At 45.4% G+C, this 11,752-nt stretch overlaps 2 protein-coding genes across 2 annotated transcripts; both read left to right on the top strand.

Moving 5' to 3' along the window:
• The first annotated feature begins 57 nt into the window (after positions 1-57).
• Positions 58-5,731, top strand: dhx33 (DEAH (Asp-Glu-Ala-His) box polypeptide 33). Its single transcript, XM_031748090.2, has 12 exons — positions 58-650; positions 1,012-1,172; positions 1,273-1,500; positions 1,633-1,803; positions 1,934-2,119; positions 2,224-2,335; positions 2,957-3,116; positions 3,210-3,298; positions 3,386-3,513; positions 3,605-3,808; positions 3,890-3,976; positions 4,325-5,731. Exons 1-12 carry the CDS (start codon positions 440-442, stop codon positions 4,631-4,633), a joined length of 2,046 nt encoding a protein of 681 aa, XP_031603950.1. The 5' UTR covers positions 58-439; the 3' UTR covers positions 4,634-5,731.
• Positions 5,732-7,262: 1,531 nt separating this feature from the next.
• LOC116326735 (complement component 1, q subcomponent binding protein) lies at positions 7,263-10,815 on the top strand. The gene is made up of 6 exons (XM_031748136.2): positions 7,263-7,665; positions 8,274-8,424; positions 8,504-8,594; positions 9,755-9,850; positions 9,943-10,068; positions 10,167-10,815. The coding sequence occupies exons 1-6, from the start codon at positions 7,413-7,415 to the stop codon at positions 10,314-10,316; spliced, it is 867 nt and encodes a 288-aa protein (XP_031603996.1). The 5' UTR covers positions 7,263-7,412; the 3' UTR covers positions 10,317-10,815.
• Positions 10,816-11,752: the final 937 nt, after the last annotated feature.

The following is an 11,752-nucleotide window of genomic DNA, read 5'->3' as shown; positions in this document are numbered from 1 at the left end:
CAACAGCCATGCCGCGTTCAAAGTCACTTGGGTGAACTAAGCTGCTTGCTGCCATATGATGGGGCACTTCAGGGCCACCGTAGGGGATTGGCCAACTCCCCTTAAAAGACAGTTGAATAGCTGTACCTAATAAAATGTCTGGTGTAGTAAAGGCAAACCGTATGAACATGTTCAGGAGATTAAAGTGCTGTGCGACAGTACAGGACTTAAGTTACTACGTGCGATAAACCCGACAGTCCTGACTCGATCTATGACGTCAAACCTCTGCGCCGACCACGTGGGAAGGTTTTTTTTTGCTGAGGTAGCAAAACATCCGCAGTGCCGCTCGCTGGTCTGTCAACGAGTATGAAAACAACTTTATTTTCTTCATTTCTGACGTGAAACAATCTGAAGAGAGGGTCCTCGGCGGTTTCGCTCCCACAGTCACTTTTTCCAGAACATGCCTCACGACCCCGACCCTCCTCCGGCTAAAAAATTTAAGCCGGGATCCGTGTTTTTCCGCCTCGATAAGAACAAGCCTGGAATGCTGCTGCCTAGAAAGGGAAATGCGACCACTCCGATAGACGTCCAGAGGAAGCAGCTTCCCATCTATCAAGCGAAGCCTCAGCTGCTGACCCAGCTGAGACAGCTGCACGGTGCGATCCTCATAGGTGAGTATTCACAGCTACAGTTAGCTGCTGCTACACCTGAAGTCAGCCGCAGTTCGCGCACACGTGAACATCCTGTTTGTAAAATAGTATTTCTACACTATAGTTTATCTTAACATGTGCCTAATTTGTGGCGGTGGTGTTAGGTTTGTGGGTGGAGCTACCTACGTAAGCACGATTATGCTCATAGAAAGTCCGGCTAACGTCACTATACAGACATGTGTCTTTTCTGTTATTTCTGGCCACGTGATGATCAAAAATATGAAACCTTAAATATATAAATAGGGTTAAAGTTTGCTTTGGGCTTCGCAAAAAGTATCTTTATGTGTCAGATAACTCAGCCCTGTCCTGTGTGATCCGGCAGGTGAGACCGGCTCTGGGAAGACCACTCAGATCCCTCAGTACTTGTACGAGGCCGGCATCGGCCGGCTGGGCATGATCGCTGTCACTCAGCCCCGAAGAGTTGCTGCCATCTCACTGGCAGGAAGGGTGGCAGAGGAGAAGAGGACTCAGCTGGGGAAGCTGGTACTCACGATGAACGGGATTCCCGTCTGCTGTGGAGACTGGAGTTGATGCCTCTGCATTGTGTTGACATCTGCGCTGTGTTTCTGTTGCTTCCTTTTAGGTCGGTTACACGGTGCGTTTCGAGGATGTCACCTCCCCTGAGACGAAGCTGAAGTTCATGACTGATGGTATGCTCCTGCGCGAGGCCATCGGAGACCCCCTGCTGCTGCGCTACACTGTGGTGGTCCTGGATGAAGCTCATGAGCGCACTGTGCACACCGACGTGCTCTTTGGCGTGGTTAAGACGGCTCAGCGCAGGCGCAAGGAGCTTAACAAGATTCCCTTGAAGGTAGGAGCAAAGTTCACACGTGTTGTGACTTTAGCGTTTCTAGTAAACACAGTGTGAATCGCCTCACTGCATCTGCTCTGCATTCACTGAACAAATCTGTAAAGCCTGCACCTCGTGTCCTAACCTCCATAGGTCATAGTGATGTCAGCCACGATGGATGTGGATCTGTTCTCTGAGTACTTCAACAAGTCCCCCGTGTTGTACTTGGAGGGCAGACAGCACCCCATCCAGATATACTACACCAAACAGCCACAGTCAGACTACCTGCAGGCTGCTCTTGTCTCTATCTTCCAGATCCATCAGGTAGTTTTTGTGTCTCCTATTTCCAGTTTAGATGAAACCCAAACAAACGCACCGCTCTTCTTCAGCATCATTATTGGAAACACAGATTATGTTCTGTCGTGATGATGATTTTCCACACATGGTCGTGCAGGAGGCTCCTTCATCACACGACATCTTAGTCTTCATGACGGGCCAGGAGGAGATTGAGGCACTGGCGAGGACGTGTCGGGACATCGCCAAGCATCTGCCTGATGGCTGTGGGCCCATGGTAGTTATCCCACTATATGCATCTCTGCCCCCAACACAGCAGCTCAGGGTCTTCCTGCCAGCTCCAAAGGTAAAAACATGTCTGAACATTACACACTGCTGCTCTCAGCAGTATCTTCTGATTTAGACATTCAGCATCATGTTGTAAGTCTTGCAAGCCTTTTTTCTTTCCAGGGCTGTAGGAAAGTCATTCTCTCGACAAACATCGCCGAGACATCAGTTACAATCTCTGGGATCAAATACGTCATAGACACGGGGATGGTGAAGGCCAAACGTTTCAATCCGGGTGAGAAGATTCAGATTGCAAATGCATTCACAAATCATGCAGAGAGAAACACTTGTGCTTGAGTCTTTCCATTTAATATTAATGGGAAAAAAACACGGTGCACCCGACCCCTCCAGTGCCTCCTGCGGGTGGTTGGCCTGCAGGAAGATGGGCCCGTGGCCCTTTTTCGGACTGTGCCCAGCTGGCCCCATAGATTTAGGCCCGGCCACCAGACGCTCGCCCTCGGGCACCCTCCCTGGGCCTGGCTCCAGGGCGGGGCCCCGGTAACTATCCCGGGCAGGGTGAACTGTTCCCTCGATGGGCTTCTTCTGAATTGCTCTTTGTCAGGTCCCTTGGTTGGGCTGCTGCCCCTGTGACCCGGCTCCGGATAAGGAGAAGAAGATGGATGGATGGAAAAAAACCCCACAAACTCCACTTTAATTCAGGGCGGAAAAATTTAGATTTCCAGTGTTTTTTTGACAGCTATAGGGATGCATTTAGATGTGTAAAAATATTTGTTTGGCTTGTGACCCTTTGAAAAAAGTTGAGCCCTCCCACCGCGATCCTAAATTGAACAGCACAGATAAGAGGTGCTTTTTGTTGCGTCAGTTCTCCTAACAGTGCACACGATGTGACTCTCAGACAGCGGCCTGGAGGTGTTGGCAGTGCAGCGCGTTTCCAAAGCGCAGGCGTGGCAGCGAGCAGGCCGGGCTGGCAGGGAGGACTCTGGCTTCTGCTATCGTCTCTACACCGAGCAGGAATTTGACAACCTCATCCCGATGACTGTTCCTGAGATTCAGAGGTAGGCTGTGGAGTCTGCTTTACACGTGTGATAGTAAAAATCCACCTTACATGTCTCATTGAGTCAGCTCTGTGTGATGCTTCTTACCCTCAGGTGTAACTTGGCAGGTGTGATGCTGCAGCTCATGGCTCTGGGGATTCCAGACGTGACAAATTTTGATTTCATGTCCAAACCTTCTCCAGGTAAGATGCTGTCAGTCAGGATTTACCTCTGGTCCTCCGGTACGCGATGCAGAGTTAGCTGTAGTAGTGCTTTGTATTTTACACCAGAGGCCATCCGTTCTGCTGTGGATCATTTGGAGCTGTTGGGAGCTGTGGAAAAGAAGGACGGGCAGGTTTTCCTCACCACTCTGGGAAAGAAGATGGCGAGCTTCCCTCTGGAGCCCAGATATGCCAAAGTAAATCCTGCTGGTTCTGGGTTTTTTTTTTTAGCAAAGACAAAGTGTCGGCTCACAAGCAGATAACCCCTCTGTTTGCTCCACACCGCAGACCATCCTGCTGTCCCCGGACTACTCGTGTTCTGAGGAGATTTTGAGCATCGTGTCGCTGCTGTCTGTGGACACCGTGCTGTACAACCCTCCGGCCCGGCGGGACGACGTGCTTGCAGTGCGCAAGAAGTTCATGTCCAGTGAAGGAGACCACATGACACTGCTAAACATTTACAGAGCGTTCAAGAAAGTCAGCGGTAACAAGGTGGGTACGATGAACACAACTAATGAAAATACATAAATGAAATCGTGCTGCTGAGCTGTCACGTGATCTCTGCTGTTGCAGGAGTGGTGTCGGGAGAACTTTGTCAACAGCAGGAACATGGGTCTAGTGAAAGAAGTCCAGGCACAACTTAAAGAAATCTGCCTTAAGGTACACATCTGCTAACCTCTGCTAGCACAGAGGGATTCTCCCAGGAATCGCTGATTATCCTGATCAACTACAGAGGATTTATTAACATTTAATGCAGCTCATTAGAGAATAATATCCATGCTTTTGAAAGTAAAGTGAACACAATGTGTAAATTCTGACAGTGTCAGTATTGTTATGAATGTGCATCATCACACAGGCTAACGCCTCAGGGCTATTTTGAAAACAGCGAGTGCCGGTTGATGAATGAGTGTTTTCCTGCTTTGATCGATGCTGCACACCTGTCTTTGTGCATCTCTGCGGTGAACTCATGCGACCTGTGTACTAAGTCACGTCTTGTTGTTTTCCCAGCTGAACCTGAAACTGGAATCGTGTGGAGCAGACACGGCGAGCGTTCGCCGCTGCCTTGCCCACGGGATGTTTGTCAACGCTGCAGAGCTGCAGCCCGATGGCAGCTACTTGGCTCTAGACACCCACCAGCCCGTGGCCATCCACCCGTCCTCCGTCCTTTTCCAGGCCAAGCCGGCATACGTAGTCTTCAACGAGCTGCTGCACACCTCCCGCTGCTACATGAGAGACCTCTGTTTGGTCGATGCCGACTGGCTGCTGGATGCAGCGCCCGAGTACTTTGGCCGCAAGCTCCACCTCAACAAGAGCTAACCAACAAAGAAACAGGCCACCTGCCACAAACACACTTATTGCAAGTTGGTGCAGAACGTTTGCTGTGTCGTAAACTACTCTGGATTTCACTACCTCCCAGTTGACAAGCATTGGGCATCTGTCACTGAAGCAGAAGTCTGCATATCGAAGTTTGACTTCCTCTGGACTGTCATTCCGATTTTACGAGCTGTAATTTCTTCTTGTCATCATTTAGCCACACGGTTGGCCTGAAAAGCCAGTTTGCTTTGAAGTGTCTTGCTTTGATTCTTTCAGTAGTTGCATGCATTTATACAGCACAGGTAACCTCAGAGGAGCACAGCACGGGGCTGTTTTCCACCATGTTGTTCTTCTTCATTGCTACCAAATAGCCATCAAAACGCTCCAACAGACGGATTAGTGGCTGCGAGTCCAAAATATGAGCTTTTCCGAAGCTAAGAAAAGCACTCTGATTGTTTTGGGTTTACATGAAGTGGTCTTACAGGGGTTTCTTTATGCAATCAAAGTAGATTTGTTTTACTCTACTTTCAGCTGTTCCCTTATTCACAAGAAAACATGAAAAACAAATGCACTTATACAGCACTAGCCTCGTTAGCTCGTGCATGCTCCTTTTCCCATCTGCAGTCATGTCACCATCTCTTCCCCAAATACACGCACGTCAGGAGAAGTAGCATGCCTTCCTCTCCAGGTTCTGCTCGTTGCTGTTTGTCGTGCAGATCCCCTCACAGTCGCCAGTCGTACCTGCTAACAGCAGACGTGTGCAGTGCACGGAGAATCTGTTCAGCGATCTGATCACTCGGCTCCGTCACGCTTTGTAGAATGTAAATGACATTGTGTTGATGATGGAGCGTCCTCTTGTCTTTTTTTTACACATTGGACTCAGGACTGTAAAATATAACCTGAATAAAGTATACAGTTTCTAACTTTGTAGTCAAACGCTGAATGCTTTAGAGAATTATCAAAAGTTGAGCCATTTCTGATCTGCATGAAGTTTATTGTAACGAATGCACGCCTGCCAGGGCTCATCTATGAGCGTGGATCATCTGATCCTAATACATGCCCATGTTTGTTACATATTCTAATAAAAACAAATCCACCTGAGTCGGCACAAGTCAGTCGCAGTTCTAACGTGTTTAGTATTATTGTGTTATGGCCATAGCATGGTTTAAGGACTGTGCAAAAGTCTTGAGCCACCTCATTTTTAAAAACAGTTTGCTTCCAAGGAGACGACCTTTGGAATTCTTTAAGAGCTTTGGAGCAATAGTTCTCCAGACTAAGCTCTTCTTCTTTGGATGCTGGATGCTTTTTCACTCATTTTCAGTCCTGAACATTTTCAAAGGAACATTCTGGGTTTTTAAAAAAAATTATCATTCAAGTCTCTTAACACAGCCAGCACTTTGCATAACTCCGGGGGAGAAGCCAGTGTTGTCTACACATACAACATGTCATATCTTTAGGCGCTATGTTACTATATCATTTGCTCCCATTTCTTTATTTGAATCAAGGGAAAATGCCAAAACTGACATTTCCGCCAGGGGCTCTTGTGTTATGATGGAGTTATGATTTTGACCCACCATACTATCTGAAGAGTAGTTTGTTTGTTATTTAGCATGATATTGGTCACAAACACTCTACCAATGCAGTAAAAGTAGACCTGGACAGAAAAGCACGCAACTGGACGACTCTTCCTGAAGACTACTCAAAGAAATGACAAGACTTGTCTAAGAGAGTTTAGGCTGTGCTGAAGAATAAAAGTGTTCATACCAAATATTTCAGACTTTCAAGCTCATTAGAATTGCTCAAACTCTGTTTTTGCCTCATGTATTTGCGTTTATGTTTCAGTGAATCAATGGACTTATTTCCCATTTTAGTAGCAAAACAGAAATGAGAAGTGTCTCAAAACGTTTGACTATGTTCATTTAGTCAATTCAGAAAAACAGGATCTCCCCTGCTGCCGTTTAATTATAGACAGGTTCACATAGACTGGAAAGCAGCTCCATCTGCTGGCGGGAGGGATTCACATGATGCAACTGATCAGCCTCATTGCACCGAAGTGTCGATGTTTTACTTTGACTGATGCAACCCCGTCGTTAGGAGCCTCAGTCGATCATGTCTGTACACACACACACAAACCCCTCCAAGCTTTTCAGTAAAAGAACTGAGGCTGGGATTTTTTATTAAATCCTGACAGTTTTTAAGCCAAAACGGGGTTTAACTCTGGAGCAAAGTCCTATTAAATCGGGCCCCTGCACACAGATATTTTTGCACTTAATCTCCTTACATATGTATTTTTAAGAGTTTCTGTTTTAGTGTCACAGCGTGAAGGCAAAGGTATTATTAAAGTCCGCGGTGTTTCAGATTTGTAGCCACACTGTAAAAAGCTCCGCAGAACAAACGACATGAAAAAACCCCAATTTAAACAGATAGCAGCGCCGGTCTGCTATCGCTGATTTGAACTACAGGGGGCGCTGATGTGTAGACAATCATTTACAACACACACGTAATTTTTCCAAATAACTTTAATTAGGTTATATCTTATTTATTTTTTCTATTATAATATTTTGTCGTATTCGGTGTAGTTTTTAATGTAGAATTTAAAATTGCTATTTCGTGTCTTTCGCTTTTAGAGTATTACTTCCGGGGCAAAGAGTATCTGGGTCAATGTGTCCTTCCACACGTGCTGTCAGCGTCTTTTAGAAGCAGCGTCGGTAACCGGTGTTCACAGTGAGCTGTGCGGCACGGAACTCATTTATTCTGTCGTGACAGGTGTTTTTGTACAATCATGCTAAAGTCAGTCGTCCGTGCGGTGGGAGCAGCTGCTCGCCTTTCTTCAGCCAGCACCTCCGCAGCGCGAGTTCTGCCCCTCAGCTACCCGGCACTGCGCTCTCCGAGTTCGGCAGTAACTCGGCCCTTCACCCGGTCTCTCTGGATGCTAAATAATAACGGAGCCTCGTCTGGATACAGGCCCAAACTCTTCAGCTCCAAGGTGTTGAGTCCGTCGATGTCGTGTGGATGTGGAGGACTGCACACAGAAGGTGACGTTTGGTGTAAACTCCTTTAAACAAGCCAGCCAGCTTACGAGACCAATAAACTTAACATTAGATGGATCAGACAACTCGTATTGCCAGAACCAACACGTCCTTTACAGTTTAAAGGGATAAAAAAAGATGTTTAACGATCGTTATAGACTGAGTTCATATCAGCATCTTCAGACTGTAAGGAGTCTTTCACCTTAAACTGTGATTAGTGGTTGTCACTGAAAAAGGCTCTGAAACCTGCCAATAGCCTTTGATCATTCAGCACACGTGACACGTCTAGGACTGTTCATAATATCCAACGAGACATCTTTAGACAGCCACAAAGCAGATTTCTTTCATTTTCAGCAGTCTTACAAGTAATGGTAAATGGCCTGTATTTATATAGCGCTTTACATATCCAGTCATCCACCCATTCACACACACATTCACACACTGGTGATGGCAAGCTACACTGTAGCCACAGCCACCCTGGGGCGCACTGACAAGCACTCGTGTTTTGTGTAAAATGTTAGAATCAGCCTTGTTTTTCATTTTATTGTCAGAAGTAAACCTTTAAACAAACTGTGCATCACGTCTCATGATGAAATCATAAACTCTCTGTTCAGGTGACAAAGCTTTTGGTGACTTCCTGTCTGATGAAATCAAAGAAGAGAAGAAGATCCAGAAAAACAAAAGTCTTCCTAAGGTGTCGGGAGGATGGGAGCTGGAGATGAATGGCACAGAGGCTAAACTCACAAGAAGTGTTTCTGGAGAAAAGTAAGTCTGCCAAAATGATTGGATAAGCGTGGCCGGTGTGGCATGTGAAACAAGCTCACGGTATTTCTGCTCTTCACAGAATCGCGGTCACATTCAACATCAACAACAGCATTCCTCCCAACTTTGAGGAAGAAGTGGAACAGACACAGCAGAAATCAGCAGAAGAGGAGGTGAGGCACAGCTAGTGGTTGGAAGACACTATTCAAGCATAACCAAAGACACCTAGGAAAGATATCCCTCAAGGGACGAATCAGTGTTGTCTACACATAACAGACAATTTAGAAAAGAACTTAAAATTGTATCTTTAAGCTCTTTGTTGCTAGCAGCCTGTCACAAAAACATTTATTCACATTTCTTTAGTAGAAACTGTGAAAAATACGCCAACGATGGTTGGACACAGTTTGACAGGTTAAACATTGTATTTTGATTCCCAAAGAGCTGTCATTGCAGCACGTTGTGCAACATGGCCTTTTAAGAAAATCTGAGGAAACTGGACAAAAAGTGGTAGGCCTAAACCAGGGGTGTCCAACTCCAGGCCTCGAGGGCCGGTGTCCTGCAGGTGTTAGATATCATCCTGCATCAAATGATTAGTTCATTACCAGGCCTCTGGAGAACTTCAAGACATGTTGAGGAGGTCATTTAGCCATTTAAATCAGCTGTGATGGATCACTGGCTCTCGAGGCCTGGAGTTGGACACCCCTGCCCTAAACTATCTACAGCAGATGAAGAGTATCTGAAAACTGAATCCTTAAGAAATGGATGAAAAAATAGAGCAAAGATTTGACAGAGAACACAAGAGATGTTCATTTATCTACTGTGACTGAGACCTCATCAGAAATGTTCTCAGTGAAAGGCTGCCTCTCAAGAAGCCATTGATCGTTGGTGAGGAATCTAAATGTGAAGGTTTCCTTTCAAATCATAGTATGTACAGAAAAGGTCAGGAGAGGGAAAACAGAGGCTACGACCATCTGCAAAGCACAGTGGAGGCTGCATTTTGTTAGTCCAAGAGATGAAAAACATCTCTGTTAGCGTGCTTGTCAAACGCGATAAAAGCTGAGTTGAAGAATAAAGACGAAATATTGACTTTCAGACTCGTTAGAACTGCATGAACTCTTAAGTTTGTCTTATACACTGTTTTCATATTTGTTTACTGTGTTTTCTTATATGTCTGCACTCATTTCAATAAACGGCTCCTCCATTTGCTAATTTCCTAACAACACTTAAAGAAACGAGGGTGGCTTGCACAGCACCGTAGGCGGCTACTGGCTTACACACTGAAGTTTTTAACCTCAACATTTTGTGTATTAAGCTTTTTACCCCTTTTTTGCAGCCGGAGATTGTATCAACACCCAACTTTGTTGTTGAAGTGACAAAGCAGGCTGCAAAACATTCCCTAATGTTCGACTGCCATTTCCCTGAAGATGAGGTAAAGTCAAATAAAACGAATGTCTAATATTGCCGATAGCAGCAGTAGTGTGCGCAATAGTGAAATGAATATGAGGCATTTGTATTTCGTAGATAAGCCACGGTGAGGGAGAAGAGGAGAGCGACATCTTTGCCATTCGAGAGGTTAGTTTTCAGCCACAGGGAGATTCAGAGTGGAAGGAGACGAGCTACACACTCAACACAGACTCTTTGGACTGGGTGAGAGCCGAGGCAGTACACAGCAACAGCTCAATTATAACGGTCACTGAAAGTGGCGCTGTGCTCAAGGTTGCTTACTTACTGGTACTGTTTCTCAGGCCCTGTATGACCATCTGATGGACTTCCTGGCTGACCGTGGGGTCGACAACACCTTCGCCGATGAACTCATGGAGCTGAGCACGGCCATCGAGCATCAAGAGTACATCAAGTTCCTGGAAGACCTCCAAGGCTTTGTCAAATGTAATTAACTTCAGTGCACATTCTGGGAGAGTTCGAGGTGTGAGGGTAGAGTAAGACTAAAGCACTCGGTGGTCCATCGATACGTTTGATGACCCTAAAAGACTGATGATGCCATCAGCCAGCAGCTGTCACATGGCTGCAGATGTGCTTTTTGTGACGCCATTTTTCTGTAACTTGAGGTTCAGACACAAATGTATGAAAACTAAAAGAATTACAAGTTGTGGTCATGTGTATAATCTGCTTAGTTACAGTTAATATTTAAATATTCTGACGATTCTGAAGCCAGTAATGGGACAATTTGTCAAAATGAGAAGTTGAACATTTCAATAAAAATCATCTCTCTTTTGTGTAAATGTGACAGCCTCTGATTTTAAAGCGTGACCACTTCACTTTGAGCCTAAAGTCTGGCTGAGCAGAGTGTGTGGCCTTGCTGCCTAAAATCTGAACGTGAATGATGTTGGTCAGAGGAAGGAACGTCGTTGCTCAATAAAACGGTTTAATACAGTACGTTTGTCTATTTTCATTTTTACATGTGATCGTTCAGCCAGTGTGGCTTTATTTCATGCACTAAAAACTCATTTTAATTGATGAAGAACCTAGATTTTGACACTGTTAGCAGCAGCACACACACAGTTAAAACCCATGTGGTGTCAAGCACCTGATATTTTGACCTCTTGGTTGGTCAGTAGCGCTATGTTTACAAAGTGACAGAAATGTGTCCACTGCTTGCAGCTTCATACATATTCATATGCAGATATTTGTTTCTAGAAGACATTTTAAAGTCGTTACTTATGTCGTTACTTATGGCCCTTGAACAGAAAGTACTCCAAGTTTGAAGTCAGTTAAGTTGTTGCTTAAAATGTCTTTTGAATCTTAAGAAGAAGGAAGATAACGGCTGCATTTTCCTGCTGTCATGCCTTCTTTCATTTTAGTAAACGGTCGCACACACAAGTCTAAAGAATCACGTCTGTGAGGCACCAGTGAAGAACTAAAGGCAGTGTGTTGGAGTGATTTTGATGGAAACATTAAATTTTCTTCAGCTAATAAAAGACAAAGTGGCTGAGCTGATGGTTGATACGGTATTATCAGTCGTGTGATGAAATATTTAAATGATAGCCTTTTGCTGCAACCACCAGTTGCTTAGCAGTGTAACGCACACACACACACACACACACACACACACACACACACACACACACACACACACACACAGGGCGGATTGTTTAAGGCTTGCAGCTGAGCTATATTTACTAAAAATCTGAGCGTTAACGAGCTTGTGTTGCTCAGCCTTTAATTTAGTTCTAAAATTCCACAGGTACAGGTTTAGGTTAGCACAGAGCCTGATGCATCAGCAGAAACTTGAGGACGCGGCGCGCCACGCCCAGAAGCCACTGGCACGTCACCATGACGATGAGGATCTTGACGGTAGTGATGGGATTTCCGG

The sequence above is a fragment of the Oreochromis aureus genome, linkage group 10 (assembly GCF_013358895.1).
Source record: "Oreochromis aureus strain Israel breed Guangdong linkage group 10, ZZ_aureus, whole genome shotgun sequence".
Classification (NCBI taxonomy): Eukaryota; Metazoa; Chordata; class Actinopteri; order Cichliformes; family Cichlidae; genus Oreochromis; species Oreochromis aureus.
Note: the sequence above shows the minus strand (reverse complement) of the source record. Positions and strands in the feature narration are given on the sequence as shown.